Below are 27,955 nucleotides of genomic sequence, written 5' to 3'. Positions count from 1 at the left end.
TAGCTCATCACATTCATCATGTTCTTGAGTACGAATGAATATCTTGGAATAAGAATAAGATAGAGAATTGAATAAAAGAAATAGAACTTCATTAATCTTTGAGGTACAGCAGAGCTCCACACCCTTAATCTATGGTGTGCAGAAACTCCACCGTTGAAAATACATAAGCAAGAGGTTCAGGCATGGCCGAATGGCCAGCCCCCTAAACGTGATCAATGATCTCCTAAGATGAAGAATAAAATAAAACTGAGATCAAAAGATGCCTAATACATCAATAATTCATCCTATTTATAATAAACTAGCTCCTAGGGTTTACATGAGTAAGTAATTGATGCATAAATCCACTTCCGGGGCCCACTTGGTGTGTGCTTGGGCTGAGCTTGATCTATCCACGAGCAGAGGCTTCTCTTGGAGTTGAATTTCGAGTTATGATGTGCTTTGGGCGTTCAACTCCGGATCATGACGTTTTTCTGGCGTTTAACTCCAGAAAGGAGCGTGTACTTGGCGTTCAACGCCAAGTTGCGTCGTCATTCTTCGAATAAAGTATGGACTATTATATATTGCTGGAAAGCCCTGGATGTCTACTTTCCAACGCCGTTGAGAGCGCGCCATTTGGAGTTCTGTAGCTCCAGAAAATCCATTTCGAGTGCAGGGAGGTCAGAATCCAACAGCATCAGCAGTCCTTTCGTCAGCCTTTTTCAGAGTTTTGCTCAAATCCCTCAATTTCAGTCAGAATTTACCTGAAATCACAGAAAAACACACAAACTCATAGTAAAGTCCAGAAATATGAATTTAACATAAAAACTAAGGAAAACATCCCTAAAAGTAGCTCAAACTTACTAAAAACTATATAAAAACAATGCCAAAAAGCGTACAAATTATCCGCTCATCACAACACCAAACTTAAATTGTTGCTTGTCCCCAAGCAACTAAAAATCAAAAATATAAAAAGAAGAGAATATACTATAAAGTCCAAAATATCAATGAATATTAATTTAATTACATGAGCGGGACTTGTAGCTTTTTGCTTCTGAACAGTTTTGGCATCTCACTTTTTCCTTTGAAGTTCAGAGTGATTGGCATCTTTAGGAACTTAGAATTTCAGATAGTGTTATTGACTTTCCTAGTTAAGCATGTTGATTCTTGAACACAGCTACTTTTGAGTCTTGGCCGTGGCCCTAAGCACTTTGTCTTCCAGTATTACCACCGGATACACAAATGCCACAGACACATAACTGGGTGAACCTTTTCAGATTGTGACTCAGCTTTGCTAGAGTCCCCAGTTAGTGGTGTCCAGAGCTCTTAAGCACACTCTTTTGCCTTGGATCACGACTTTAACCACTCAGTCTCAAGCTTTTCACTTGGACCTTCATGACACAAGCACATGGTTAGGGACAGCTTGGTTTAGCCGCTTAGGCCTGGATTTAATTTCCTTGGGCCCTCCTATCCATTGATGCTCAAAGCCTTGGATCCTTTTACCCTTGCCTTTTGGTTTTAAGGGCTATTGGCTTTTTCTACTGCTTTTTCTTTTTCTATATACTCTTTTTAGATCCCTTTTTTTTTTTTTTCACTGCTTTTTCTTGCTTCAAGAATCAATTTCATGAATTTTTCAGATCCTCAATAACATTTCTCCTTGTTCATCATTCTTTCAAGAGCCAACAATTTTAACACTCATAAACAACAAGATCAAAAGACATATGCACTGTTCATTCATTCAATTGTCACCACATGTACTTCTTGTTCTTTTGAATTAAAACATTTTTCTTTTAAGAGAGGTGAAGGACTAATGGAATTTGTTCATAGCTTTAAGGCATGGTTACATACTAATGATCATGAAATAAAGACACAAAACATAGATAAACATAATAATTAAAAACCGAAAACAGAAAGAAATAAAGAACAAGGAATGAATCCACCTCTAGTAGCGTCTTCTTCTTGAAGGACCAATGATGTTCTTCAATTCTTCTATGTCCCTTCCTTGCCTTTGTTGCTCCTCCCTCATTGCTCTTTGATCTTCTCTTATTTCTTGAAGAGTGAGGGCGTGTTCATGGTGTTCCACCCTTAGTTGTTTCCACATTATGGCTCAAATCTTCCAAGGAGGTGCTAAGTTGCTCCCAATAGTTGTTGGGAGGAAAGTGCATTTGAGGCATTTGTTGATGGTGAACCTCCTCTTGTTCTCCTTGAGGGCCGTGAGGAACTTCCCTTGTTTGCTCCATCCTTTTCTTGGTGATGGGCTTGTCTTCTTCTATGGAGGCATCTCCATCTATGATAACTCCGGCTGAATAACATAGATGGCATATGAGGTGAGGGAATGCTAGCCGTGCCATGTATGAAGGCTTGTCAGCTATTTTGTAGAGTTCATTGGCTATGACTTCATGAACCTCTACTTCTTCACTAATCATGATGCTATGAACCATGATGGCCCGATCCACAGTAACTTCAGATCGGTTGCTTGTGGGGATGATGGATCTTTGAATGAACTCCAACCATCCTCTAGCTACAGGCTTGAGGTCCAGTCTTCTTAGTTGGACTGGCTTGCCTTTGGAGTCAACTCTCCATTGGGCGCCTTCCACACAAATGTCCCTAAGGACTTGGTCCAACCTTTGATCAAAGTTGACCCTTCTAGTGTAGGGGTGTTCATCACCTTGCATCATAGGCAAATGAAACGCCAACCTCACATTCTCCGGACTGAAATCCAAGTATTTCCCCCTAACCATTGTGAGATAATTCTTTGGGCTTGGGTTCATACTTTGGTCATGGTTTCTAGTGATCCATGCATTGGCATAGAACTCTTGAACCATGAGAATTCCGACTTGTTGCATGGGGTTGGCTAAGACTTCCCAACCTCTTTTTTGAATTTCAAGTCGGATTTCCGGATACTCATTCTTCTTGAGTTTGAAAGGGACCTCATGGATCACTTTCTTCTTTGCCACAACATCATAGAAGTGGTCTTGGTGGCTCTTGGAGATGAATCTCTCCTTCTCCCATGACTCGGAAGTGGAAGCTTTTGCCTTCCCTTTTCCTTTTCTTGAGGAAACTCCGGCCTTGGGTGCCATTGATGGTGAATGAAAAATAAAAAGCTTAGGCTTTTTACCACACCAAACTTAAAATTTGCTTGTCCCCAAGCAAAAAGAAAAGAAGAGTAGAAGAAGAAGAAGAAAATATGGAGAGAGGGAGAAGAGAGGGTTCGGTTATGTGGGAGAATGTGGGTTTGTGTTGTGTGAAAATGTAAAAGAAAAGAAGGGTATTTATAGGGAGGGGGGAGGGTATAGGTTCGGCCATGTTGGGTGGGAAAGGGTGGGAAATTGAATTTGAAAGTAGTGGGGGTAGGTGGGGTGTATGGGGAAGAGGGGTTGATGTGAATGGTGAATGGGGTAATTGGGAAGAGGAATTGAGGTGATTGGTGAAGGTTTTTGGGAAGTGTGACATTGAGAATGAGATTTGGATTAGAAGAGTGTGATTAGGATTAAAAGGAATGTGGTAGGTGGGGATCCTGTGGGGTCCACAGATCCTGAGGTGAAAACAAATACCATTCTTTCACCATATAGGCATGTAACATGCCTAGATGCATCATTCTGGCGTTCAAACGCCCATTGATGCTAGTTCTGGGCGTTAAACGCCCATGTTATGCACGTTTCTGGCGTTGAACGCCAGTTTCATGCTTGTTTCTGGCGTTCAGCGCCAGATTGTCCTCTGTGTGCGCATCCTGGCGTTAAACGCCAGGTTGTTGCTTGTTTTGGGCGTTCAACGCCAGAAAGATGCTCTGTTCTGGCGTTGAACGCCAGAAAGATGCTCCTTCTGGGCGTTGAACGCCAGCCCGTGCGCCTCCAGGGTGAAAAATTTCTTTCTTCTGTTTTTGACTCTGTTTTTAATTTTTTTTTTATTTTTTCGTGACTCCTCATGATCATGTACCTAATAAAACACAAAAATAACAAAGAAACAAAATAAAATAAAATTAGATGAATAAAATTGGGTTGCCTCCCAACAAGCGCTTATTTAATGTCAATAGCTTGACAGTGGCTCTCATGGAGCCACATGGTGATCAGGTCAATTTAGTGTGTAGTGTTCCCAACACCAAACTTAGAGTTTGGATATGGGGTTTGAACACCAAACTTAGAGTTTGGTTGTGGCCTCACAACACCAAACTTAGAGTTTAACTGTGGAGGCTCTTCTTGACTCTGAACTGAGAGAAGCTCTTCATGCTTACTCTCTTTTGTCATAGAGGGATGGCCATGTGCTTGAAACACAAGGTAGTCCCCATTCAATTGAAGGACTAACTCACCTCTGTTGACATCTATCACAGCTCCTGCTGTGGCTAGGAAAGGTCTTCCTAGGATGATGCATTCATCATCTTCCTTCCTAGTATCTAGGATTATGAAATCAGTAGGGATGTAAAGGCCTTCAACCTTTACTAGCACGTCCTCTACTAATCCATAAGCTTGTCTTATGGACTTATCTGCCAATTGTAATGAGAACAAGGCAGGTTGTACCTCAATGATCCCCATCTTCTCCATTACAGAGAGTGGCATAAGATTTATCCCTGACCCCAGATCACATAGAGCTTTTTCAAAGCTCATGGTGCCAATGGTACAAGGTATTAAGAACTTGCCAGGATCTTGTTTCTTTTGAGGTAGAGTTTTCTGAATCCAAGTGTCTAGTTCACTAATGAGTAAAGGAGGTTTACCTTCCCAAGTCTCATTACCAAACAGTTTGGCATTCAGCTTCATGATAGCTCCTATATATAGAGCAGCTTGCTCTCCAGTCACATCTTCATCCTCTTCAGAGGATGAATTTTTTTCAGAGCTCATGAATGGCAGAAGGAGATTTAATGGGATCTCTATGGTCTCTAGATGAGCCTCAGATTCCTCTGGATCCTTAATAGGAGACTCCTTCATGCTTGAAGGACGTCCCAGGAGGTCTTTCTCACTAGGATTTTCGTCCTCCTCCTCCTTTGTACATTCGGCCACTTTGATTAAATCAATGGCCTTGCACTCTCCTTTTGGATTTTCTTCTGTATTGCTTGGGAGAGTACTGGGAGGAGTTTCAATAACTTTCTTACTCAGCTGGCCCACTTGTGCTTCCAGATTTCTAATGGAAGATCTGGTTTCATTCATGAAACTGAAGGTGGCCTTTGACAGATCAGAGATTATGTTGGCTAAATTAGAATTGTTTTGTTCAGAGTTCTCTGTCTGTTGCTGAGAAGATGATGGATATGGCTTACTATTATTCAGCCTTGCACGTCCACCATTGTTGAAACCTTGATGGGGTTTTTGTTGATCCTTCCAGGAGAAATTTGGATGATTTCTCCATGATGAGTTATAGGTGTTTCCATAAGGTTCACCTAAGTAATTAACTTCTGCCATGGCAGGGTTTTCAGGATCATAAGTTTCTTCAGAAGCTACCTCTCTAGTACTATTGGATGCATGTTGCAATCCATTCAGATTCTGAGAGATCATGTTGACCTGTTGAGTCAACATTTTGTTCTGAGCCAATATGGCATTCAGAGCATCAATTTCAAGAACTCCTTTCTTCTGAGGTACCCCATTGTTCACGGAATTCCTCTCAGGGGTGTACATGAACTGGTTGTTTGCAACCATGTCAATGAGTTCTTGAGCCTCTTCAGGCGTTTTCTTCAGGTGAATAGATCCACCTGCAGAGTGGTCCAATGACATTTTCGAAAATTCAGAGAGACCATAATAGAATATATCTAATATGGTCCATTCAGAAAACATGTCAGATGGACATCTCTTGGTCAGCTGCTTGTATCTTTCCCAAGCTTCATAGAGGGATTCACCATCTTTTTGTTTGAAGGTTTGAACATCCACTCTCAGCTTGCTCAGCTTTTGGGGAGGAAAGAACTTGTCTAAGAATGCAGTGACAAGCTTATCCCATGAGTCCAGGCTATCCTTGGGTTGTGAATCCAACCATACTCTAGCTCTGTCTCTTACAGCAAAAGGGAAAAGCAAGAGTCTGTAGACTTCTGGATTAACTCCATTTGTCTTTACAGTGTCACAGATCTGCAAGAACTTAGTTAAAAACTGGTAAGGATCTTCAGATGGAAGTCCATAAAACTTGCAGTTTTGTTGCATTAATGCAACTAGTTGAGGCTTAAGCTCAAAGTTATTGGCTCCAATGGCAGGAATGGAGATGCTTCTTCCATCAAACTTGGATGTTGGCTTTGTGAAGTCACCAAGCATTCTCCTTGCATTATCATTATTATTTTCGGCCATCTCTTCCTCTTGTTCGAAATTTTCTAAAAGGTTGCTTCTGGATTGTTGTAATTTAGCTTCTTTTAATTTTCTCTTCAGAGTCCTTTCAGGTTCTGGATCAACTTCAACAAGAGTGCCTTTGTCCCTGTTCCTGCTCATATGAAAGAAAAGGGAACACAAAAAAAAGAAAGAAGGAATCCTCTATGTCACAGTATAGAGATTCCTTTATGTTAGTAGAAAAAGAAAGGGGTAGAAGAAGAGGAATGGATTCGGATTTTTGATGAAGAGGGGTGAAGAGAAGTGTTAGTAATTAAATAATTAAATAGAGGAAGAAAAGAGAAGAGAGAATTCGAAAACAATTTTTGAAAAGGAGTTAGTGATTTTCGAAAATTAGAGATAAAATAAAATTAAAATTAAAATTTAAAACAATTAATTAATTAAAAAGAATTTTTGAAAAAGGGAAGAAATATTTTCGAAAATAGAGGAGGGAAAAGTAGTTAGGTAGTTTTGAAAAAGATAAGAAACAAACAACAAGTTAGTTAGTTGATTGAAAAAGATTTGAAATTAAAATTGAAAAAGATAAGAAGATAGTAAGTTAGATAAGATATTTTAAAATCAAATTTTGAAAAAGATAAAATTTTAAAAAGAATAAGATAAAGAGATAAGATAAAAGTTTTAAGAAAAAAGATATTTTTGAAAAAGATTTAATTTTTAAAATTACTTAACTAACAAGAAACTACAAGATGAGATTCCAGAACTTAAAGATTGAACCTTTCTTAACAAGAAAGTAACAAACTTCAAATTTTTGAACCAATCACATTAATTGTTAGCTAATTTTCGAAAATTACATATAAAGATAAGAAAAAGATTTTGAAAATATTTTGAAAAATAATTTTTGAAATTTTCGAAATTTATAAAAAAAATGAAAAAGATATGATTTTTGAAAAAGATTTTGAAAAGATAAGATTTTTAAAATTGAAATTTTGACTTGACTTGTAAGAAACAACTAATTTTGAAAATTTTTGACCAAGTCAACCCAAAATTTCGAAATCTTGGAGGGAAATAAGGAAAAGATATTTTTGATTTTTTGAATTTTTAATTATGAAAGAGAAAAACAACAAAAATACTTTTATGCATGAAATTTTTAGATCAAAATAATGAATGCATGCAAGAATGCTATGAATGTCAAGAAGAACACCAAGAACACTTTGAAGATCATGATGAACATCAAGAACATAATTTTGAAAAATTTTTGATGCAAAGAAAACATGCAAGACACCAAACTTAGAAATCTTTAATGCATGGAAAATATGAATGCAAAAATGCACATGAAAAACAAGAAAAGACACAAAACAAGAAATCATCAAGATCAAACAAGAAGACTTGTCAAGAACAACTTGAAGATCATGAAGAACACTATGAATGCATGGGATTTTCGAAAAAATGCAAGAAAAAATTTTTAAAGCATGCAATTGACACCAAACTTAAAAATTGACTCAAGACTCAAACAAGAAACACAAAATATTTTTTATTTTTATGATTTTCTAATTTTTTTGGATTTTTATTAATTATTTTCGAAAATAAAGTTTTGAAAAACGAAAAATAAAAGAAAAATTTTTGAAAAAGATTTTTGAAAAGAAAATTACCTAATCTGAGCAACAAGATGAACCGTCAGTTGTCCATACTCGAACAATCCCCGGCAACGGCGCCAAAAACTTGGTGTTGTTGCCGGATTAAAAACTTGGCACCATTGTGGGTTGGAAACAATTGTTTGAATTGTTGTTCGAAATTGATTGTTCCCCGGCAACGGCGCCAAAAACTTGGTGGACGAAATTGTGATCACTGTTCTTTGATCTGATTCATTGTAATTGGATTTATTCCATAATTGTCCTTATTTGAAGTCACAACTCCGTTCAACTAACCAGCAAGTGTACTGGGTCGTCCAAGTAATAACCTTACGTGAGTAAGGGTCGAATCCACAGAGATTGTTGGTATGAAGCAAGCTATGGTCACCTTGCAAATCTCAGTTAGGCAGATTAAATCTGTTTATGGTGAGTTCGAATATTAATAATAAAATAAATAATAAAAAGGGATAGAATACTTATGCAGATTCATTGGTAGGAATTTCAGATAAGCGGAATGGAGGTGCTGTAGAGCTCTAGGACGCCTGCTCTCCTATTCCTTCTACCCAATCCTTCTTACTCCTCTCCATGGCAAGCTTTGTATAGGGGTTCACTATCAGCTGTGGCTACTTTCATTCCTCTCGGGGAAATAACCTGTGCGGCTGTCACTCGCACAGCTAACCAGTCTGGAGGCATCACCCATGGTTGATAGCTACATCCCATCCTCGCAGTGAAAGCTAATGCACGCACTCTGTCACAGTACGGCCAATCACCGGTTGGTTCCCGCTCCTACTGGAATAGAATCCCTCTTTTGCGTTTGTCACTAACGCCCAGCAGGTTAAAGTTTGAAGCACGTCACAGTCATTCATGAACGGAATCCTACTCGGAATACCACAGACAAGGTGAGACTTTCCGGATTCCCAGGATCCTACTCGGAACACCACAGACAAGGTTGGACTTTCCGGATCTAGATGAATGCCGCCATCTATCTAGCTTATACCACGAAGATTCTGTTGGGGAACCTAAGAGATATACATTCAAGCCTTGTTACACGCAGAACGGAAGTGGTTGTCAATCACGCGCGTTCATAAGTGAGAATGATGATGAGAGTTATTAGCTCATCACATTCATCATGTTCTTGAGTATGAATGAATATCTTGGAATAAGAATAAGATAGAGAATTGAATAAAAGAAAATAGAACTTCATTAATCTTTGAGGTACAGCAGAGCTCCACACCCTTAATCTATGGTGTGCAGAAACTCCACCGTTGAAAATACATAAGCAAGAGGTTCAGGCATGGCCGAATGGCCAGCCCCCTAAACGTGATCAATGATCTCCTAAGATGAAGAATAAAATAAAACTGAGATCAAAAGATGCCTAATACATCAATAATTCATCCTATTTATAATAAACTAGCTCCTAGGGTTTACATGAGTAAGTAATTGATGCATAAATCCACTTCCGGGGCCCACTTGGTGTGTGCTTGGGCTGAGCTTGATCTATCCACGAGCAGAGGCTTCTCTTGGAGTTGAATTTCGAGTTATGATGTGCTTTGGGCGTTCAACTCCGGATCATGACGTTTTTCTGGCGTTTAACTCCAGAAAGGAGCGTGTACTTGGCGTTCAACGCCAAGTTGCGTCGTCATTCTTCGAATAAAGTATGGACTATTATATATTGCTGGAAAGCCCTGGATGTCTACTTTCCAACGCCGTTGAGAGCGCGCCATTTGGAGTTCTGTAGCTCCAAAAAATCCATTTCGAGTGCAGGGAGGTCAGAATCCAACAGCATCAGCAGTCCTTTCGTCAGCCTTTTTCAGAGTTTTGCTCAAATCCCTCAATTTCAGTCAGAATTTACCTGAAATCACAGAAAAACACACAAACTCATAGTAAAGTCCAGAAATGTGAATTTAACATAAAAACTAAGGAAAACATCCCTAAAAGTAGCTCAAACTTACTAAAAACTATATAAAAACAATGCCAAAAAGCGTACAAATTATCCGCTCATCACTTATCTTCTTAATATTTAGCCTGAGGACTTGTTATTATCTGAGTGTGGGGAGTAGATAATTCATATTTTATGATAATTTTTGAGTTGAAAAGAGTAAAATTTATCAATTTGACTAGCACTTATTCATTATAATTGCATGATTTTGTGAATTTTATCCTGTACTTAATTGTTAGTGAACGAGTTCAGATGGACAAAGACCCTAAGGCAATGACAGCAGTATCATTAGAAGAATGCAACATTAGGGCAAAAGGGGTGGCAGTTGAATTTTTTGTTACGGCAAAAGGGACTGTTGGAAATAGTATAACATTTAATGTTTAATGAACCATTGTTGGCATCGCATTCCCTTGCACAAGTGCATTTATTAGTATAAATTTAAATACGGGTGTTCAATATCTGCTTTGACCTGAAATTCGACTCAAACGCGAAACATTTTTTTTGGTTTAAATTTGTTCTTTTTACATGGTATCATTTTCACGTAAGATTTGAGTTGTTCTTCGAGAAAATATGACCCGATACTCGAAGTCATTTTTTATAATTAAGATATATCATGTTAAAATTGGTAATAAAATATTATATTTTTATACTTTAATTAATATTTTTATATTATATAGTATTTTTTTGTTTTAAATAATTTATTTTGGTATAAATATTATATAATATTTATTAAATTCAATCTTTGAAAAATAAAATTTTATTAATTTGTTATATTAAATTTACAAAATTATATATACTAATTATATATCAAATCAATATGTTTGACACTAGTTTATTTCTATTTAATTTAGAATCGGATTCAAATATTTAAAATAGATCTAATAAAATACTTGGATCTAATTTGAGTCTAATTATATTCAATATGACTTGATCCATGTACACTCGTAATTTTAAAAATAAGAGTAAGATAAAAATGTGCATTATAATAAATTTTAAGGTGATTATAAAAATAACTCAAACAAAAAGATTTTTGTAATTTATCATGTTTTATTAAAATAATTTTGAAAGATATTATTGATAAAATAATCTCTTAAAAGTTAGTAATTTTGACAAAAATGACCAATGATCAACTAAATTAGATGATATTAATATTAAAAACTGACTTGATTAACAAAAAATTATATAATTACAAAAGTTACCCATATTTTAAATTTTTATAAAATCCCTAATTTTAATTGTTTAAAAACTCTAATATACTAATTTATCTCCTTTTTCCTCACTAAAACTCTCATCTTCAAAGATTATCATCATCATCATCCTCCTCCTCCTCCTCCTCCTCCTGGATTCATCAATTTCTACTAGCATTTACACCAATGAAGAACTAGCCTACGATCTCCACTCTCTAATGCTCTGTCTCTTTTCTCTCTGTGACAACACCATTTTCGACGGCGTCGACCTCCTATGTTTCACATTACAGTGTTCTCCTCCTCCGCTCCTCTTCATGAAGGCATCTTCTGCTTGTCTTCTCATTCGTTCTCACCATGACATTTACAACTAATAAATTAAAAATATAAAATTGAGAGAGAGAGAGAGAGAGAGAGAGAGAGAGAGAGAGAGAGATTATGTGTGTGGATGAAGGAGGGTGATGTCATTGCCAGCTTCTTCCTACTTTGCCAGGAGCCTTTGTTCTACCCTATCCATCGTTACTGCTGTTGCACATTATAAGAAAGACAATGAGTATCGCCGAATTTAGCATCTCAAGTTACTGTCAATTTTACCGACGAATTTATGGAGGGTTATGTTGTAAAATTTGTTACGTGAAATTGTTACCGGCGGATTTACTTATCCGACGGTAAATTCGTGGATAATATTTGGAGAAAAAAGGTACAAAATAGGCACAAAATTTTTTGTCGGAGTTACCATAATATTGTTAAGACAGTAACACATTAGTTAAGCGTTGCATTTTGGTGACATGCAGCTCCGACGGTGAATCCAACGGTAATCAGGTCTAAAATTGAGAGCGGAAAGTCTCTCCCCCTTTATTTTGAAAACTCTCTTTCTCTCTCTACCCAGTCCAGCCCCCTTCGCCGCTGCTCCAGACACTGCAACCATTCTAGTCCCGCCGTCGCCGGCCTCGCTCTCTCGCCACTTCTCTGTTTCTCTCTCTACCTATCCCATTTGCCACCGCTCCAGATTCAAGCACATCCACACTCTCCATCTCCATTACATCTATTTTAGAATTAGAAACAGAATTTCATTAATTGTTAGTGTGTTATCTATTAGTTTTTTATTCTATTAGTGTGAGGAATTTGATTAGTGAGGGTTGTGGCTGTTGAATGATTCTGAGTTAGCTGGAGTGTTATATATTTTTTTTGAGAATCAAGATGACTGACAATGTTGTTCCAGGAATCATGCTTGGTTTGTATGTTTGTGTGTGTTAATTGTTAAATTAGAATATCAGAATATACACTACTTAACTATAATTTATGATTTAGGGTCATGTTAAATTTTGGGCATGTTAATTTAGGGTTAAGTTAATTTAGGATTTTTGTTCTTGATTATCATATAATAATTTAGGATTTATTCTTACTTGTTTGATCATTACTTGTGTTTTGTTTACTTGTTTTTGTTAGATTAAAAAATCATGGGCTATGAGAAAATTTTTATTTAATTTTTGATATAAATTCTATTGGTTTGAGTAATTGGTTTGTTTGGTGGGTTTGTTTGAATATGTTAAGGTTTAGGATATTATTCAACCCTTGTATGTTGGTTTGGATGGAATCTTTGAAGGGTGGAGAAATCCAAATTTTAGGGGAGATTCTATCAAAATTTTTATAAGATTTTGAGTGAAATTGAAAAATTAAAATTATGTTTTTGAAAGTCTTAAAATTATGTTTAGGGTTCATAGATATTTGTGTTAATTATGACATGAATTGGTTACTCCTTAAAATTCTTATTTGAAGTGTTTTGGGTAATTTATTATAATTATTTGTTATTCATACCTTTTCTCATATTTGTTATAATTATTTGTTATTTCTTGAATTTCTTCTTATGTTATTATTTATTGGTGTTTGTTATGTTATTAATATGCTTACTGTATTGAGTATATTAATATGTTTAGAGTTGGTGAATTTAATTGAGTTTTGATTACTGTTAGTAATATATTTACTATGCAGACATGACGACAGGTAGCAGAGGTAGGTCGAGTGGGTCACGTGGTCGTGGTAGAGGGCGGGCTTCCATTGAATCTCCAAGGACTGCCCAGTCATTGCCCTCTACCCCAACTACCCCGTCGACCCCTGTGACGTCACAGGCTGGTCCAGTAGACCAACAATTCATCATGGTCCTAAACCCAAACTACGTGCCTCCTTATGTTATGCTCCTACAGATCTAGTGACGACAGAGCCGGCGGTGGGTGATTCCTCCAGTGCCCCCCAGTAGGATTTTCCTCCACCACCGCCCGTTATCCGACTGAGAATTTGTTTCGATGGCATGCAGGCATAAGTACATACAATTTTTTAATCTTACGTTTGTTAATATTAAGTTTATGCATTTTTATGCGTTTGTTAATTTAGGTTTTTTCTCTGCTAGGTTTGCACCAAACTCCAATGCTTGCACACAGGAGATCTCCGACGTCATTAAGTCGATGTATGACCACCCATGGCCGACTTACACACAGATCCCAACTTAGACCAGAGATCAATGATTTTAGAAGTGGACAGTAAGAACCCAATAATGTTGAATTAATTAATTGTATTTGAACTGTATTTTATTCCGACTAACTAATATTGGTGAATCACTTTGTGTGGTTGAAATTCATATGGGATGCGGAGCATAATCTCATGATCAGGAAGATCTAAGACCACCAGACAGCTAAACATTTTTAGCATATGTTGAGCAATGTTCGTAAGGAGTGCGACCACCTAACGTCCTGGATCTGTCCAACCATCAAGAAGGAACTGGAGGCCTATTCATAATGAGGGGTTCAAGCATCACTGTCTAACGAACGTCGCTAACAGGGCTTCGCTCAGGGTCGTCGAAGTATACATGTGGGTCAACGACCTTCATGAAGATAAAGAGCAGAGTGGTAAGAATTTTGTCATTCTTTAATATTTTATTAGTTACTTGAATTAGTTGTTCAATTTATTCATTTATTTTATTGGTTGATATATTACTTTGTAATCTAAATCGTTGGACCGTGAGGCAACACTGGTGAAGACCTTTAAGTATACCCATACTTTGAAGACCAACAAGGAGAGATTTTCAGACGAGCAGTCAATAGCCCATTATGTAAGTTTAAATTAATCTTAAGTTTCAAATTTGTTTGGTTTAAAGTCAATTATTCAACTATTATCCTAATCACGATGTGTGTGACACAAGAGGATTACACGCAGAGGTTTGAGGCTGTGACCCAACAATCTCAGCCGCCTAGTGGGAAGGATGAAACCAACTCCGAGACCTCAGTGGTAGATCCTGATAGGATTTGGCACGAGATTGCCTCTGAACCCCACAAGAATTGTTGCTTCAGGTTGGCGTCGTACATCGCCAGTGGTCTTCTCTCCTCCGCATTAGCGGCTTCCTCTGCCTCTGCCACTAGCCCTATTGATCCCTAAGAAGTTGTCAACTTGAAGAGCTTCACTAACAAGCGGAGCAATTTGAGCAGAGGTATAACGACCTTTTTGCACGTGTGGGAGGACTCATTGCCATCAGCTCAGACTTGACAGAGAAGTTGGAGCAGCTCTATCGGTTGTGAAAACAGATAGAAGAGTACAACCAACAGATGCGCGCTGGAGCCAACAGTGCTGGAGGCAGTGGCATTGCTGGTTCCAGCAGCAATGCTGCTGGTGTGGCACCGACATCAGCACCTACTCCGCTACCTCAGCAGGGGGACCACGATGACGACAACGATGATTATCAGAATCTGTAGGAATTTCATTTTTTGTTTATCTACTTCATTGTATTCTATTTTTGTGATATTTTATGGTATTCAGACCATTTATTTTTAATAAAATAATTTATTGATTTATGCTAATTTTATATTTCTGTTAACAATTTTGTTAACAAAAATTTTAATTTGGCTACTAATTATGACTTAACTTTGCCAAAAAAAATTAAAAATATTATCCGACAGTAACTTGGTGCCTAAACACGTGAAATGGCACCAATAAGCAGTTTTCGAAAAAAACTGACAAAAAGTATGTAATTAATTAGCATCGGATAAAAAAAATCTGCCAGTAAATAATTTTCGGTGACGTTTATACCATCAACTTCAGGACAACAGTAAATTCGACGGTAATTTTATTACCAACAAATTTATTTGATAAATATGATGGTACTTAACTTTTTCTTGTAATGGCAGCCATTGTCGAGTCATGGTGCTGCTATTATGACCTTATTGGTGTAGTTTAGCCAACTATCATCTCAATTTGGGAAAAACCCTAAAATTTAAGTAAAAAGTGAAATGTTGCTATACCTCTAATTCTAATGTTGAAAGTAGAAGGAGAAAGATGAAAATAAAAGTAGAATGAGTTGGATTTGAATTTGAATTTATTATTATGTTGTTTGTTGATAGAAGCACGATGAGTAAGAAGATACTTCTTAAAATTATAATAATAACTGTTGGGGCTTTTTTTTATAATAATTGTCAGAGCTTTTGTAACTATAATCATTTTTGTTTGTCAAGTCATTTTTTTTGTTAGTCAGGTCAACGTTTAATGTTAATGTCATTTAACTCAATTAATAGTTGGTCATTTTTATCAAAATTAATAATCTTTTATAAAGACTATTTTGTCAATAACATTTTTGGGACTATTTTTTTCTATGTATGAATCTTTCGAGTATTGATTTAATAATTATCTCAAAATCAATAATTAAATCTTTTAGAAGAAAATATATGATTTAGATTTAACAGAATACTAATATTTCTGCTTTTAACTCATTTTAAATGTGTTTATAGAAGATTTTTAGATACAACACTTTTTATGTAACAAAAATGATTTATTTCTTTTTCAGTATAGTTGTTGATATAATTAATAAATATAAAGATTTTGCTAAGAACATGTTTTAAAAATTTTTAATATAAAAATATTTTATTAATAAATAAAATATTTAAATTTGTTTTTGTAATGCATTATAGTGTAAAATGGTATGTGCATATGAAAAATTAACTACTAAATCAGTAATGTGCACATTAAATACATATATTATTTAATTATTTTAAATGTATATTTTATATTTTAACATATATTTTATATGAGTGATTAATTTGATAACTAATTTTTAGTATATGTAACATAATTATTTTTAAAAAAATTGAAAAGAATTTTCAATTAAAATAAATTTAATTATATTTTTAGTCCAATTATATTATTTAATTATTATTTTTAATTATATTAAAAAATTGAAAAGAATTTGGATTTATTATTATTATGTTGTTTGTTGATAGAAGCATGGTGAGTAAAAAGATACTTTTTAAAATTGTAATAACTGTTGGGATTTTTTTTTTAATAATAATTATTGAAACTTTTGTAACTATAATCATTTTCGTTTGCCATATCATTTTTTTGTTGGTCAGGTCAACGTCATCCAACTTAATTAATGGTTGGTCATTTTTGTCAAAATTAATAATCTTTTATAAAGGCTATTTTATCAATAACATTTTTTGGACTATTTTTCTTTATGCATGAATCTTTTAAGTATTAATTTAATAGTTATCTCAAAATCAATAATTAAATCTTTGAAAAAATGACAAATAGATCCTTGACTTTTTGATCTATAGACATTTAAATGTCTGAAGATTTAAAAATATAGTTAAGTCCTTGACATTTTCAAAACCTAGACATATTGATCCTAGGTCTAATTTGTCTCAAATTTTAAGAACTCTTCCACGTGTGCATCCATATATATCACCTTCGATTTTTCTATTGAGTCTGACAGATTCAAGGAAACAGAGAGATCGATTTGTCCAGATTTTAAAAATGTTAGAGGCTTAAATATATTTTTAAATCTTTGGAGACTTAAATGCCTATGGATCAAAAGATTAATGACCTATTTATCCTTTTCTCTAAATTTTTTAAAAGAAAAATATATGATTTAGACTTAACAAAATGCTAATATTTCTACTTTTAACTCATTTTAAATGTGTTTATAGAAGATTTGTAGATACAACACTACTTTTCATATAACAAAATAATTTATTTCTTTTTTAGTATAGTTATTGATATAATTGATAAATATAAAGATTTTGCTAAGAATATGTTTTTAAAATTTTTAATATAAAATTGTTTTATTAATAAATAAAATATTTAAATTTGTTTTACTAATGCATCATAGTGTAAAATGGTATGTACATATAAAAAATCAATTACTAAATTAGTAATGTGAACATTAAATATATATTTTATATTTTAATATATATTTTATATGAGTAACTGATTTGATGACTAATTTTTAGTATATGCAACATAATTATTATTAAAAATATTGAAAAGAATTTTCAATTAAAATAAATTTAATTATATTTTTAGTCCAATAACTTAACATTATATTTTAATAGTTCAATACCTTTAGTTTAATAATTTAATATTATATTTTTAATTAATATTTTTAAATATTATTAACTAATTACTGATAAAAAATAATAAATTCTTCTAATCTTCTAATATTTATTAGAATATCTTAATTAAAGAACAAAATCAGAAAAATATCAAAAGAGGATTATATATATTATTACATAACGAACGTACTTTTAGCGTACTCTTATTTTATATATTAGTAAAAACTTTGTAATCACATAAGAAAAATATGAATAATAAAAATAATATTTTTTTAAATAATTTTTCATTTCTTTCCTAAACTCTTTATACGATGATTAGAGTATTGTTCAAATAAATGTTTTAAATTTTTTTAATCAATACACTACATCTTTTTAAACTTTCACATAACCCGTCAATATTTACCGCAGTATCTCTAAATAATTACGAAGCAAATCCAATTATATCAGATCCCAGATTTGTGTTTTATTATACAATAACAAGTTGTCAATTAAAAACTCGTGGTTGAATTAATTCTAGAGAGCTTATACCCTATAAGCAATAATCAACTATAAATACACACACATGCTGCAAGAGAAGGAACCGCAGACACACAAACCAACCAAGAAACCACCAACAACACCTCTCCCCCCACCCCAAAAAAGAATGGTGAACATCCAATCTTCCTACACGGTGACGCCTTCAGAGCCCACACCAGAAGTGAGGCTCTTCTCCCTCTGCGAGCAAATCAAGCTTCGCACCCACGCTCCCTCCTTCTACGCGTACAATCCCACTAACTTCGACAAAATCAACATCCACAACCTCAGAGACGCTCTCAGCAAGGCCCTCTCCATCTACTACCCTTTCGCTGGCAGACTCTGCTGGACACAGGGTGGTAGATGGGAGATCCATTGCAACGCTAAAGGAGCCTTGCTAATTGAAGCTTCCTGCAAAGGGAAGACACTCGAGGATCTTCGAGACTTTGTTCCCAACGGTTTGGTGACTCAGCTCATTCCCAACATCGATTATTCTGCTCCGCTTGAAGATACCCCGATCTTGGCGGTTCAGCTCACCAGATTCAGCTGCGGCGGGGTCACCGTCGGCGTCGCCATGTGCCGCGGCGCACTCGACGGAACTGGCGGTATGAGGTTCATAAACACGTGGGCCAAGCTCGCCAGAGGGGAACCTCTGGACGAATCTGATCAGTATCCTTGCCATGACCGTACGGAGCTGAACTCTCGAAAGATGAGTACGGGTTCCGAGTTCAGTGACAAGAATGGTCATGACCATTCTGAGTATGGAACCCCGCCCCCATGGCTAGGTTCATTGGGAACCGAAGACGCTAAAGTCGCCGTAGAAGTCATGAAGCTCACAGGAGAGCAAGTCAAGAAGCTCAAAATGAAAGCCACGTCCACCAACGGTAACGGTGAAATGACGAAACCCTTCTCGAGTTTCGAGGCCATTGCGGGGCATTTATGGAAATCTGTTAGCAAAGCAAGATACGAAGGAAACAGTGCACAGCCAACCAGGCTAACGACTTTGGTTAACTGCAGGAACCGTCTAAAGCCACCGCTTCCTCCGGTGTACGCGGGGAACGCGGCTTTTCCTACGACGACCCCTACTTGTACCTTTGGCGACCTTATAGAGAACCCTGTGGGGTTCGCGGCCACCAAAGTGAAGGGGGCGATCGCCAAGGTGGACGACGAGTTCGTCAGATCCGCTCTTGAATACATTGATAATGTAAAAGATATGAACTTGATAAGGTACAATTTTCACTATCCTGCCAAGAGTGTTCATAAGGGACCTTCCAAAGGGAATCCGAACTTGTTCGTAGTGAGTTGGATGAATTTCTCATATGAGCATGCCGATTTTGGTTGGGGTGTACCTTATTATTTTGGACCTGTGTATATGGATGCTGAGGGTAAAGCCTTTTGTCTCAACAAACCTAATGGTGATGGTATGGTACATGTGGCTATCTCTTTGGACTCGGCTCACATGCCTGCTTTCAAGAAAATCTTCTATGAGGACATATAATAAGTTTTTTTTCTTTATTTTGTAATTTTTTTCTTTTGGAAAAAAGACCCCTTCTTTGTACCACTTTCGGCTGTTGTTTATTTATTTTTGCAAGGACCTTGAGATTCGACTTAAATATCACGGTTGGTTGGAATTTTTTACTATTTTTACTTTATAAATATTTTTTATCTTTAAAATTTGGATTTTGCTACTATATATTCTAAGACATAGATTAAATATATTATAAAAAAATATTTTATATTATTTATTACAAAAATAATTTTTTATATTTTTAATGTATAAAAATAATAAATAATATTAAAATATTTTTTATGGTATGTTTAATTTATATCTTTAAGATATAGGATAATAAAATTCTTAAAAGTTTTTATAAAAAAACAAATAACAATAAAATTAATAAAAACTTTTCTTTTATTTTTAACTCCTGCTTTTACTTTTCTCATAAGATTTTAAAAGTTGAAAAAACTAAAAATAAAAGTACAAATAAACATGTCCTAAATCTGACATGTGCCCATTTTTATTTTTAATATTAGATTAACAATAGTGTTTTTTAAAATTGTAATCTACTGTGATATTTTTTTAAAATATGGGATGATTTAATTTATGGAGTACAAATCGGATTCTTCAATTTTTTACTGTCGATTTGTGTTTAAAAAATAAAAAAGATTTAGAGTACATAAATCAGACCGCCCGATTTTTGTACTCCAAATTTTTTTAATTTTTTAAACATAGATCAGACAGTCCGATTTGTATACCTCCCATAATTTTAAAAGATACAAAAAATTATCACCTTAAGATATAACACTCTTCCGGCTTCTATATTCAAATTTTTTAGCCCTCACATGTGTGTTTTTGAAAAATGTTTTCACGAGTAATATATATATTAAAAATTAATTACTAAATTAATTATTAAAAAATTAATTATTACATATTTATGTATATTTTATTTATTTTTGATATATACTATATATGAATAGTTAATTTTGTGATTAATTTATTTGTTTCTATATAACATGATTGTATATTTTTTTCCAATCATCGTATTGTTTTAGGGATGCATTGAGTGATTGAATTTTGTCCATTCTCCAACTTAATTAAATAAAAGTAGAATTTAATTATTTTATATTTTAAAAGTATATATAATTAAAATTTATTATATTTAATATAAAAACTATTTTTTAATAACATTTAATAAAATATTTTTTGTGATATTTTAAATATATTTTTTAAAATAAAAATATTTAATAACAAAAAATTAATAAAATAATTAAAAATAATTTTATTTAATATTTATTAATTATTATTAATTATTATAAATATTAAATAAGATAGAAAGGTTATCACCTGTTCCACTGTACGGATTTGGAACTTTTCTCTTCCAATCAGTTGATCCGTGCAGATTTAATATAATTAAAGTGAATGGTGTTGATTCGGTGAAATGAATGTGTTGTGAAAATGCATCAAAAGAGGACCATGATGGGCAAAAAACCGGTCGTCTCGTTGTGTGTACTTGGAAGATTTGAATCTTAACTTTGTTGACAAAGCTGGCACAAGAGGCATAAGACAGGCAGCTTGAGAAGATTGTGTGAGTTGGGGTTAGCTAGAGGAGCCGAGTGGAGATTATTTTGGGCCGTGGACACTGTGAGTCTTTTGTTTGTGATGACAATATAATGGATGAATAGAGGGCTAGACTCTTTTGGGCACAACAAAGAGATAGTGAGATAGAAATAAATTTTGATGAGCACAAATTAGAAAAAATAAAAAGCTACGTAAAAATCTGTAAGGGGTTTAACCGATTTTGATGTGTATTTTTAATTAATTTTTTATTTTATGCAAATAATTATATTTTGGAATGAAAATTCTTTTGAGATAGAAGTGTGTATGAAGTCTAAAAAAAATAAGTTATTATTAAGATATAGTGAAAATTTTAAGTATGTAAATGCAATTTTATATTTTAATGTTAATTTAGATACATCATCAGTGTATAAAGCTGACAAAAATCTTTTGTAAAATTATTTATTTGGCCATAGTTAAATTTTTTTTTAAACGTAGGTTAATAATTGAAGCGTAAACTATGAATAAAGTTAAATCAATAAGTAAATTAAAAGATTTAATTAGAGAAATGATTAAATTATCTAAATTAATAGATCAAAAATTAATAATTCTAACTAATATTACTTCAAACAATACTAAATTTTTTAAATTAATATAAAATATTTTTTCTAAAATCTCAAATTTAGAATAAATTTTATTTAAGAAATTCAAAATTGAAATAAGAGTCGTTAGACTAAAAATAAAATAATTAGCAATAAGAATTGATAGATCAAAATATAAATCTTTAAAAATTAGATCAAAGAAAAAAGAGTTATAAAAAAATTATGAAAATTATAAATAAAAATTTAACTCGTAAAAAATGTTTAAATTTGCAAATGTAAAAAAATTTCATAATAATACTAAATTAGTATTTTTGCCTATAATATTATTTTTGTCCGTATTGATTTATATGTATTTTTTAGTGTTTTTATGTAATAGATAATATAATTATCTAGTATAGTCAATTATAAGCAGATAAAATTATTTTTATTTGTTGGTATGAATGTTTTTTTAAGATGATATTCTATGATGTAATTTTGAATTTTAATTATAATTTTTTTAGTTTATGTTTAGAAATAATTAAAGAAAAAAGTTAAGAAAAAATGATTAAGAATAAAAATACAAAAAATATAATATAGAAGTATAAATAAACTTTATTAATCATAATATATTAGAATGTATACCAAATAAGTATTTGTTGTTGTCTTAAAACTAAACATACTTAGAGATATTTTAAATAATTTATTTGATCCCAAAGATATAAAATAGAGTAATATTGATAATAAAAGTGTTATTGAATATGTTTAAGTAAATCTAACGTTATATATTCTGAATATTTATAATTAAAAGTTGTTATTATAGCTATTTTAATTAAATATTAATTATAACTATCATATTTTAATTCAATTGAGATGATAAGTATGAAATTTAATTGATTAGTGATATATTATAGCGGATTTAAATTTTAAAATTATTGATAATAAATGATACTCATAAATAAATACAAATGTTTTAAATATTAGAATTTATATTTTTTAAATCATTATTAGGTTGAAATTTATTTATTTATTGTCTTAAAAAATTATAGTTATTATTTATAAAAAATTATTGATAACTTTTACAAACAATTAAGCCTGTTATTGAAAGCCAACAATCCAAGGGGCAGCGAACCTCTTATAGCTGCCCATTTATGTCATTTAATGTCTAATTTAGAGGATTTTAGAGTGTTTTAAAAAGTTGCTAAACGACAAAATTAATATGAAAATCTTTTGTTTATTGGAACAGCCATGTTCCATAAAAGTACTTGGAACACCTGATAATTTTTCTAAGATAATATTTAAAATATTTTTTCCTAGCGTGCCGTTTTTTAAAACATGTTAGCAAGACCTATAAAAATACTGCATGTTGGGCTTCGGACCTGCTGATGCTGCTTTGGAATAAAAATATGTTCTCTCTCCTCCCACAGCAAACTCTACCAAATAAATATCGTAGAGTATTAGGAATTAACAGATTTTATAATTTGTACTTATTAATTAATTTTTAATAATATAAAATTTTATCTAATAATAAAAAAATTTTTATTGACTAAATATTGATTAAATTTTAATAAAAATATTAGATTCTAAATTTTTTTTTTATAAATAATTATGCCACTCTCCCAGACACTCTGCCACATTAAACTCTACCGAGTAAATAATTATGCCACCATCGATCTAAAACGTGAGTGCCCGGTGATGTAATAAATGTAGCCATTACTTCCTTGGACTCATCTCACATGTGACTGTGAATGCTTTCAAAAAATTGTGTTTTATAATTTCTTGTACAGATTTTATAAAGATTTAACTTGTAGTTATTTTGATGGACACATGTCGGCTTTGAGAGGTGGACCAACAATGTTAAGGATTTTCTTAATATAATATGGTAAATGCTATGATAGCTTTGAAATTTACTAAAAAAAAAATAAATAATATTTAATAAATTTTAAATATTTTAATTTTTATTTTAAATATTTTATTTTTTATTTTTAAAAATAAATTAAGTAATTTAGACATCATAATAAAAAAATACTATAAAACTCACCTAATAATATTCCCGTAATTATGCAACTGACCGAGTGATGCGATAGATGGAGTTAGACAGCGTTAATGAAGCTTTGAGCTATCAGAGCTATGTATCTTTTATTTTTGAAAAAGACATTGACGTATTAGTTGTTCACTTAAAATCATTGTTATAAGAATCAAAATATCATTATATTAATTAAATGAGTTTATCTATCTTATTTTATGCTCTGAGAACATAGGTTAAAATTACAAATTAAAAACATTTTTATTGAACATATAAAATTTAAATTTTTAGTATATTTATTTTATATTTATTAAATAAAATAATTTAAAATTTTTTATTAATAATAAATTTATTATGTGTCTTAAAGACACCTATTAACTAAATCTTAATTAAATTTATCATTTTATACGAGGTTGATTTATATCAAGATGTTTTTTTTCCCTATAATCTGTATTTTGTTTGGATTTGGAAAATACATATTCTGAAGTAGATAAAAATGGACCGATGCACTAAAAAAATTTAGTTAGACTGCATATGTAACTAAAGGAGTTTTCCTCTTTAATTTATTTGGTTATTAATTATTATAGTATATGAAAACTAGCTAATGAGTACATTATTTTCCTTCTTATCAGCAATTTTATTAAATATTCAGTTTTGTCCATCCTTATTTTTGTTCTTGATCTAATTTAGGAGCTTTTAATTCATCCACGAATAATTGAAATGGAATTACAGTGTTATTGATAGTTAAACTTAGAAACTCAAATTTTATGTTTTACATAACTTATCTTCATCAAAGAACAAATGAATAATTTAATTATCATTAACTATTAATGCAATTAACCAAAGGACAATAATTACTTAATAATCATTAATTTTTTAATTTATAAGAGGAAGAAGAAGATATCACTAGTAAAAGCAAGTAAGAGGGAATCACTAAACATGAATCCTACAGACTCATCAAGTTTTTTCCAATCCATACATCACTCTACCTTTCTGAGCATAGACTGATTACCCACTAGTTTAAAGAAAACTTTCGGCAATAAAATTGACCAACTAGTAGAATTTACTCATGTTCCAGAAGACTCCTGTTCCGAGGGTTACCTGAAACTGTAGGTCGATCTTGGATGAGATCGTCTGTGTTGGTCGGAACCGACGTGTCCGGCAGGTGGGTATCGGTCGGAGCTGGTGTGTCCGACTTGTTGGACTTGGAGGTGGTGCTGATCCTTCGTCCCCGGAGGGTGGGGGGTACCTGCAAGAGACTCCGATGCTTAAGTTAGCAAGGGTATTAAGCAGGTATTGAGTAGAATCAGAGTATGAGTTATACCTGGGTGCTCCAGTGTATTTATAATGGTGAGATGTGACCTCCTGTGAATAAGATAAGTTAGTTATCTTATCTTATCTTTATCTTATCTTTAAGTGAGGTCATCTTTAAGGGAACCGCCTTTATCTCTATGGGCTTGGGCTGCCCTTGGATTGGGACGTGTTCCTCTATTTGGGCCCTTTGTTTGGGCTTTCCTGTGACTTGGCCGAGCTCTTTGAGAAGAGGTCGGATTGTCCTGACCTGAAGAGGTCGGTCGCTTTGTCTGTAGAACATCCCGGATCGGACAGCTCGATCCAGGGTATGAACAGTGCCCCTGCTTGAGCTCGGTCTTCTGAGGCCGAGTCTTTTGACTTCGGTCCTTTCTTCAGTGAGGTCGAACTCAAGCATTTTGTCGATTCCTTTCTCTGTAGAGTCCTTTTTTTGAATGTAGAACGTTTTCCTCTAAAAGCGCGCGCTTTTTGTATTACCGCTTTTTTCGGAACGCAAGTAGTTTTAATATCCGCATTTAATTGGCATTAATTGCCCCATTCTCTCTTGGCTTTTATTTTGAATCTCTTAATCAAAAAACGGTTTCTCTTCTTCACTTTTTCTCCGTAACTCCTCCCTTTTCTCTTTCATTTTCTGTTTCTTGCGCAGAGTTTGTAATTTCTTCTTTGTGACGTCTGTTCTGCTACTGCGTTTTCGGAAGAGGGCTGATTCCACATTTTCTTCTTCTGTCTTTGCATTCTTCCACTTTGAAGGGGTGGCTTTGTTGCTTCTGCTCTTCAGCTTTCTTCGAGGTTTTTCTTCTATTCTCCAGGTTAGTCCCATTTCGTGTTTCCTCGTTTATTTCTGATTTTTGCGATGGAGTTTTCCTTTTGATCTTCCTTTTGGAGAAAGTTTGGATCTTTCTGTTTTTATCGTGCTTGACTTGTTGCATGCTATGGTTTTTTTCTCTTTTTCGGTGCGAATCTTTTGTTTGCTTGAATCTTTTTCTTTTGCATGTTGCCGCTGTTTCTGTTTGTGCCTTGGATGATTATTTTTGCTTGATTTTGCAAAGTTTGTGCCTTTGCTGTTTTTTCATTGGCCTTTTTGGTGTTCTGGTGAACTGTAGCAGTAGTGTTGGTAAACTGTAAGAGCAATGCTTTTCCTGATAAGCTGTAGAAGGGTGGATTTTTTGCGTTTTTTGCTTCCTTTGCTTTCTTTTCTGGACTTTATTCTGATGAGTGCCGAGATGTAGTTTGTAGAAATGATTTTGAGGACCCTTCTTGTTTACTGCCTCCAAGGGATGCTCCAAGACTTTTTATCTTGAGTCTTGGGGTTTTTCCCTTTTTGGTTTATCCGCCCGTCGAGATGTTTTGACCCATGTCCGAGATATTTTTAAGTAATCCACTCTTCTTTTCTTTTTGTAGGATTTAGTTGGCCTCATGTCTTCCCGAAATAACGTTGTAGAGATGCCTTCCCAGGTTCCTGCGGGTATGGCCGATTGGGTGGACTCCATGGTTCTCCTGTGTGTCTCGCTGGCTGATTCTGAATTTTGTACTCAGCTTAGGCAGTTTCATAGTGTCTGTAGCAATTCTGGTGATGAGAAGAACTATGAACTTGTCCCTCCTTCCTCTGACGAGAGAGTCTGTTTTTCAACTCGGGTTGTTGATGGTCGCCCTTTCTTTTATGCTTATGACTTTTTCTTTGGTCAGCTGGGTATTACCCTTCCTTTTACTCAATTTGAAATCGACTTGTTATGGTCATGTAATATTGCCCCCTCTCAACTTCACCCTAATTCCTGGGGTTTTATAAAGATATTTCAATTGTTGTGCAATGGTTTTGGTATCCCTGCTTCCCAATCTCTCTTTTTCTATCTGTTTGTCTTGACTAAGCTCGGAGTGGTAAAAAAGAAGGCAGCTTGGGTCTCCTTTCGCTCTACCCAAGGAAAGAAGGTCTTTTCCATGTTTGACGAGTCATTCCGTGATTTTAAAAACTACTTTTTTTAAGGTTCGAGCTGTTGAAGGAGCTCGGCCCTTTTTTCAGGACGAAAATGATGAGCCTGCCTTTCCCCTGGAATGGCAAAAAGATGTGAGGGTCTCCAGGTATTCTTGGGACATGTTGGATGAGGCTGAGCGGGCTTTTGTGACTGTTTTGGAAGAGTGATGAGCGGATAATTTGTACCCTTTTTGGCATTGTTTTTAGTATGTTTTTAGTATCTTTTAGTTAGTTTTTAGTATATTTTTAGTAGTTTTAGTTAGTATATTTTCTGACTGAAATTGAAGGTTCTGAGCAAAAATCTGATTCAGAGACTGAAAAGGACTGCAGATGCTGTTGGATTCTGACCTCCCTGCACTCGAAGTGGATTTTCTAGAGCTACAGAAGCCCAATTGGCGCGCTCTCAACGGCGTTGGAAAGTAGACATCCTGGGCTTTCCAGCAATATATGATAGTCCATACTTTGCCCAAGATTTGATGGCCCAAACCGGCGTGGCAAATCAGCCTCAGAAATTCCAGCGTTTAACGCTGGAACTGGCATAAAACTTGGAGTTAAACGCCCAAACTGGCATGAAAGCTGGCGTTTAACTCCAGAAAAGGTCTCTACACGAAAATGCTTCACTGCTCAGCCCAAGCACACACTAAGTGGACCCAGAAGTGGATTTTTACGTCATTTACTCATTTCTGTACACCCTAGGTTACTAGTCTACTATTAATAGGATCTTTTGACATTGTATCTGGATCTCATGACATTTTTACACATTTCATTGTATACCTTCCACGGCATGAGTCTCTAAACCCCATGGTTGGGGGTGAGGAGCTCTGCTGTGTCTTGATGGATTAATGCAATTACTACTGTTTCTTATTCAATCATGCTTGCTTCCATTCTAAGATATCACTTGCTCTTAACCCGGATGAATGTGATGATCCGTGACACTCATCATCATTCTCAACTATGAAGATGTGCCTGACAACCACCCCTGTTCTACTTTAGATTGAGTAGATATCTCTTGGATTCCTTAACCAGAATCTTCGTGGTATAAGCTAGAACTGATGGCGGCATTCAAGAGAATCCGGAAGGTCTAAACCTTGTCTGTGGTATTCTGAGTAGGATTCAATGACTGAATGACTGTGACGTGCTTCAAACTCCTAGCAGGCGGGGCGTTAGTGACAGACGCA

The 27,955-nt window shown here is 34.1% G+C and overlaps 1 protein-coding gene across 1 annotated transcript; it reads left to right on the top strand.

Moving 5' to 3' along the window:
• The first annotated feature begins 17,892 nt into the window (after nt 1-17,892).
• LOC130936011 (hydroxycinnamoyl-CoA:piscidic acid hydroxycinnamoyltransferase-like) lies at nt 17,893-19,454 on the top strand. The gene has a single exon (XM_057865975.1). It carries the CDS (start codon nt 17,972-17,974, stop codon nt 19,337-19,339), a length of 1,368 nt encoding a protein of 455 aa, XP_057721958.1. The 5' UTR covers nt 17,893-17,971; the 3' UTR covers nt 19,340-19,454.
• The last annotated feature ends 8,501 nt before the right edge of the window (nt 19,455-27,955 follow it).

Source organism: Arachis stenosperma, chromosome 6 (genome assembly GCF_014773155.1).
Source record: "Arachis stenosperma cultivar V10309 chromosome 6, arast.V10309.gnm1.PFL2, whole genome shotgun sequence".
NCBI lineage: Eukaryota > Viridiplantae > Streptophyta > Magnoliopsida > Fabales > Fabaceae > Arachis > Arachis stenosperma.
This window is presented reverse-complemented; position numbering and strand designations above follow the sequence as displayed.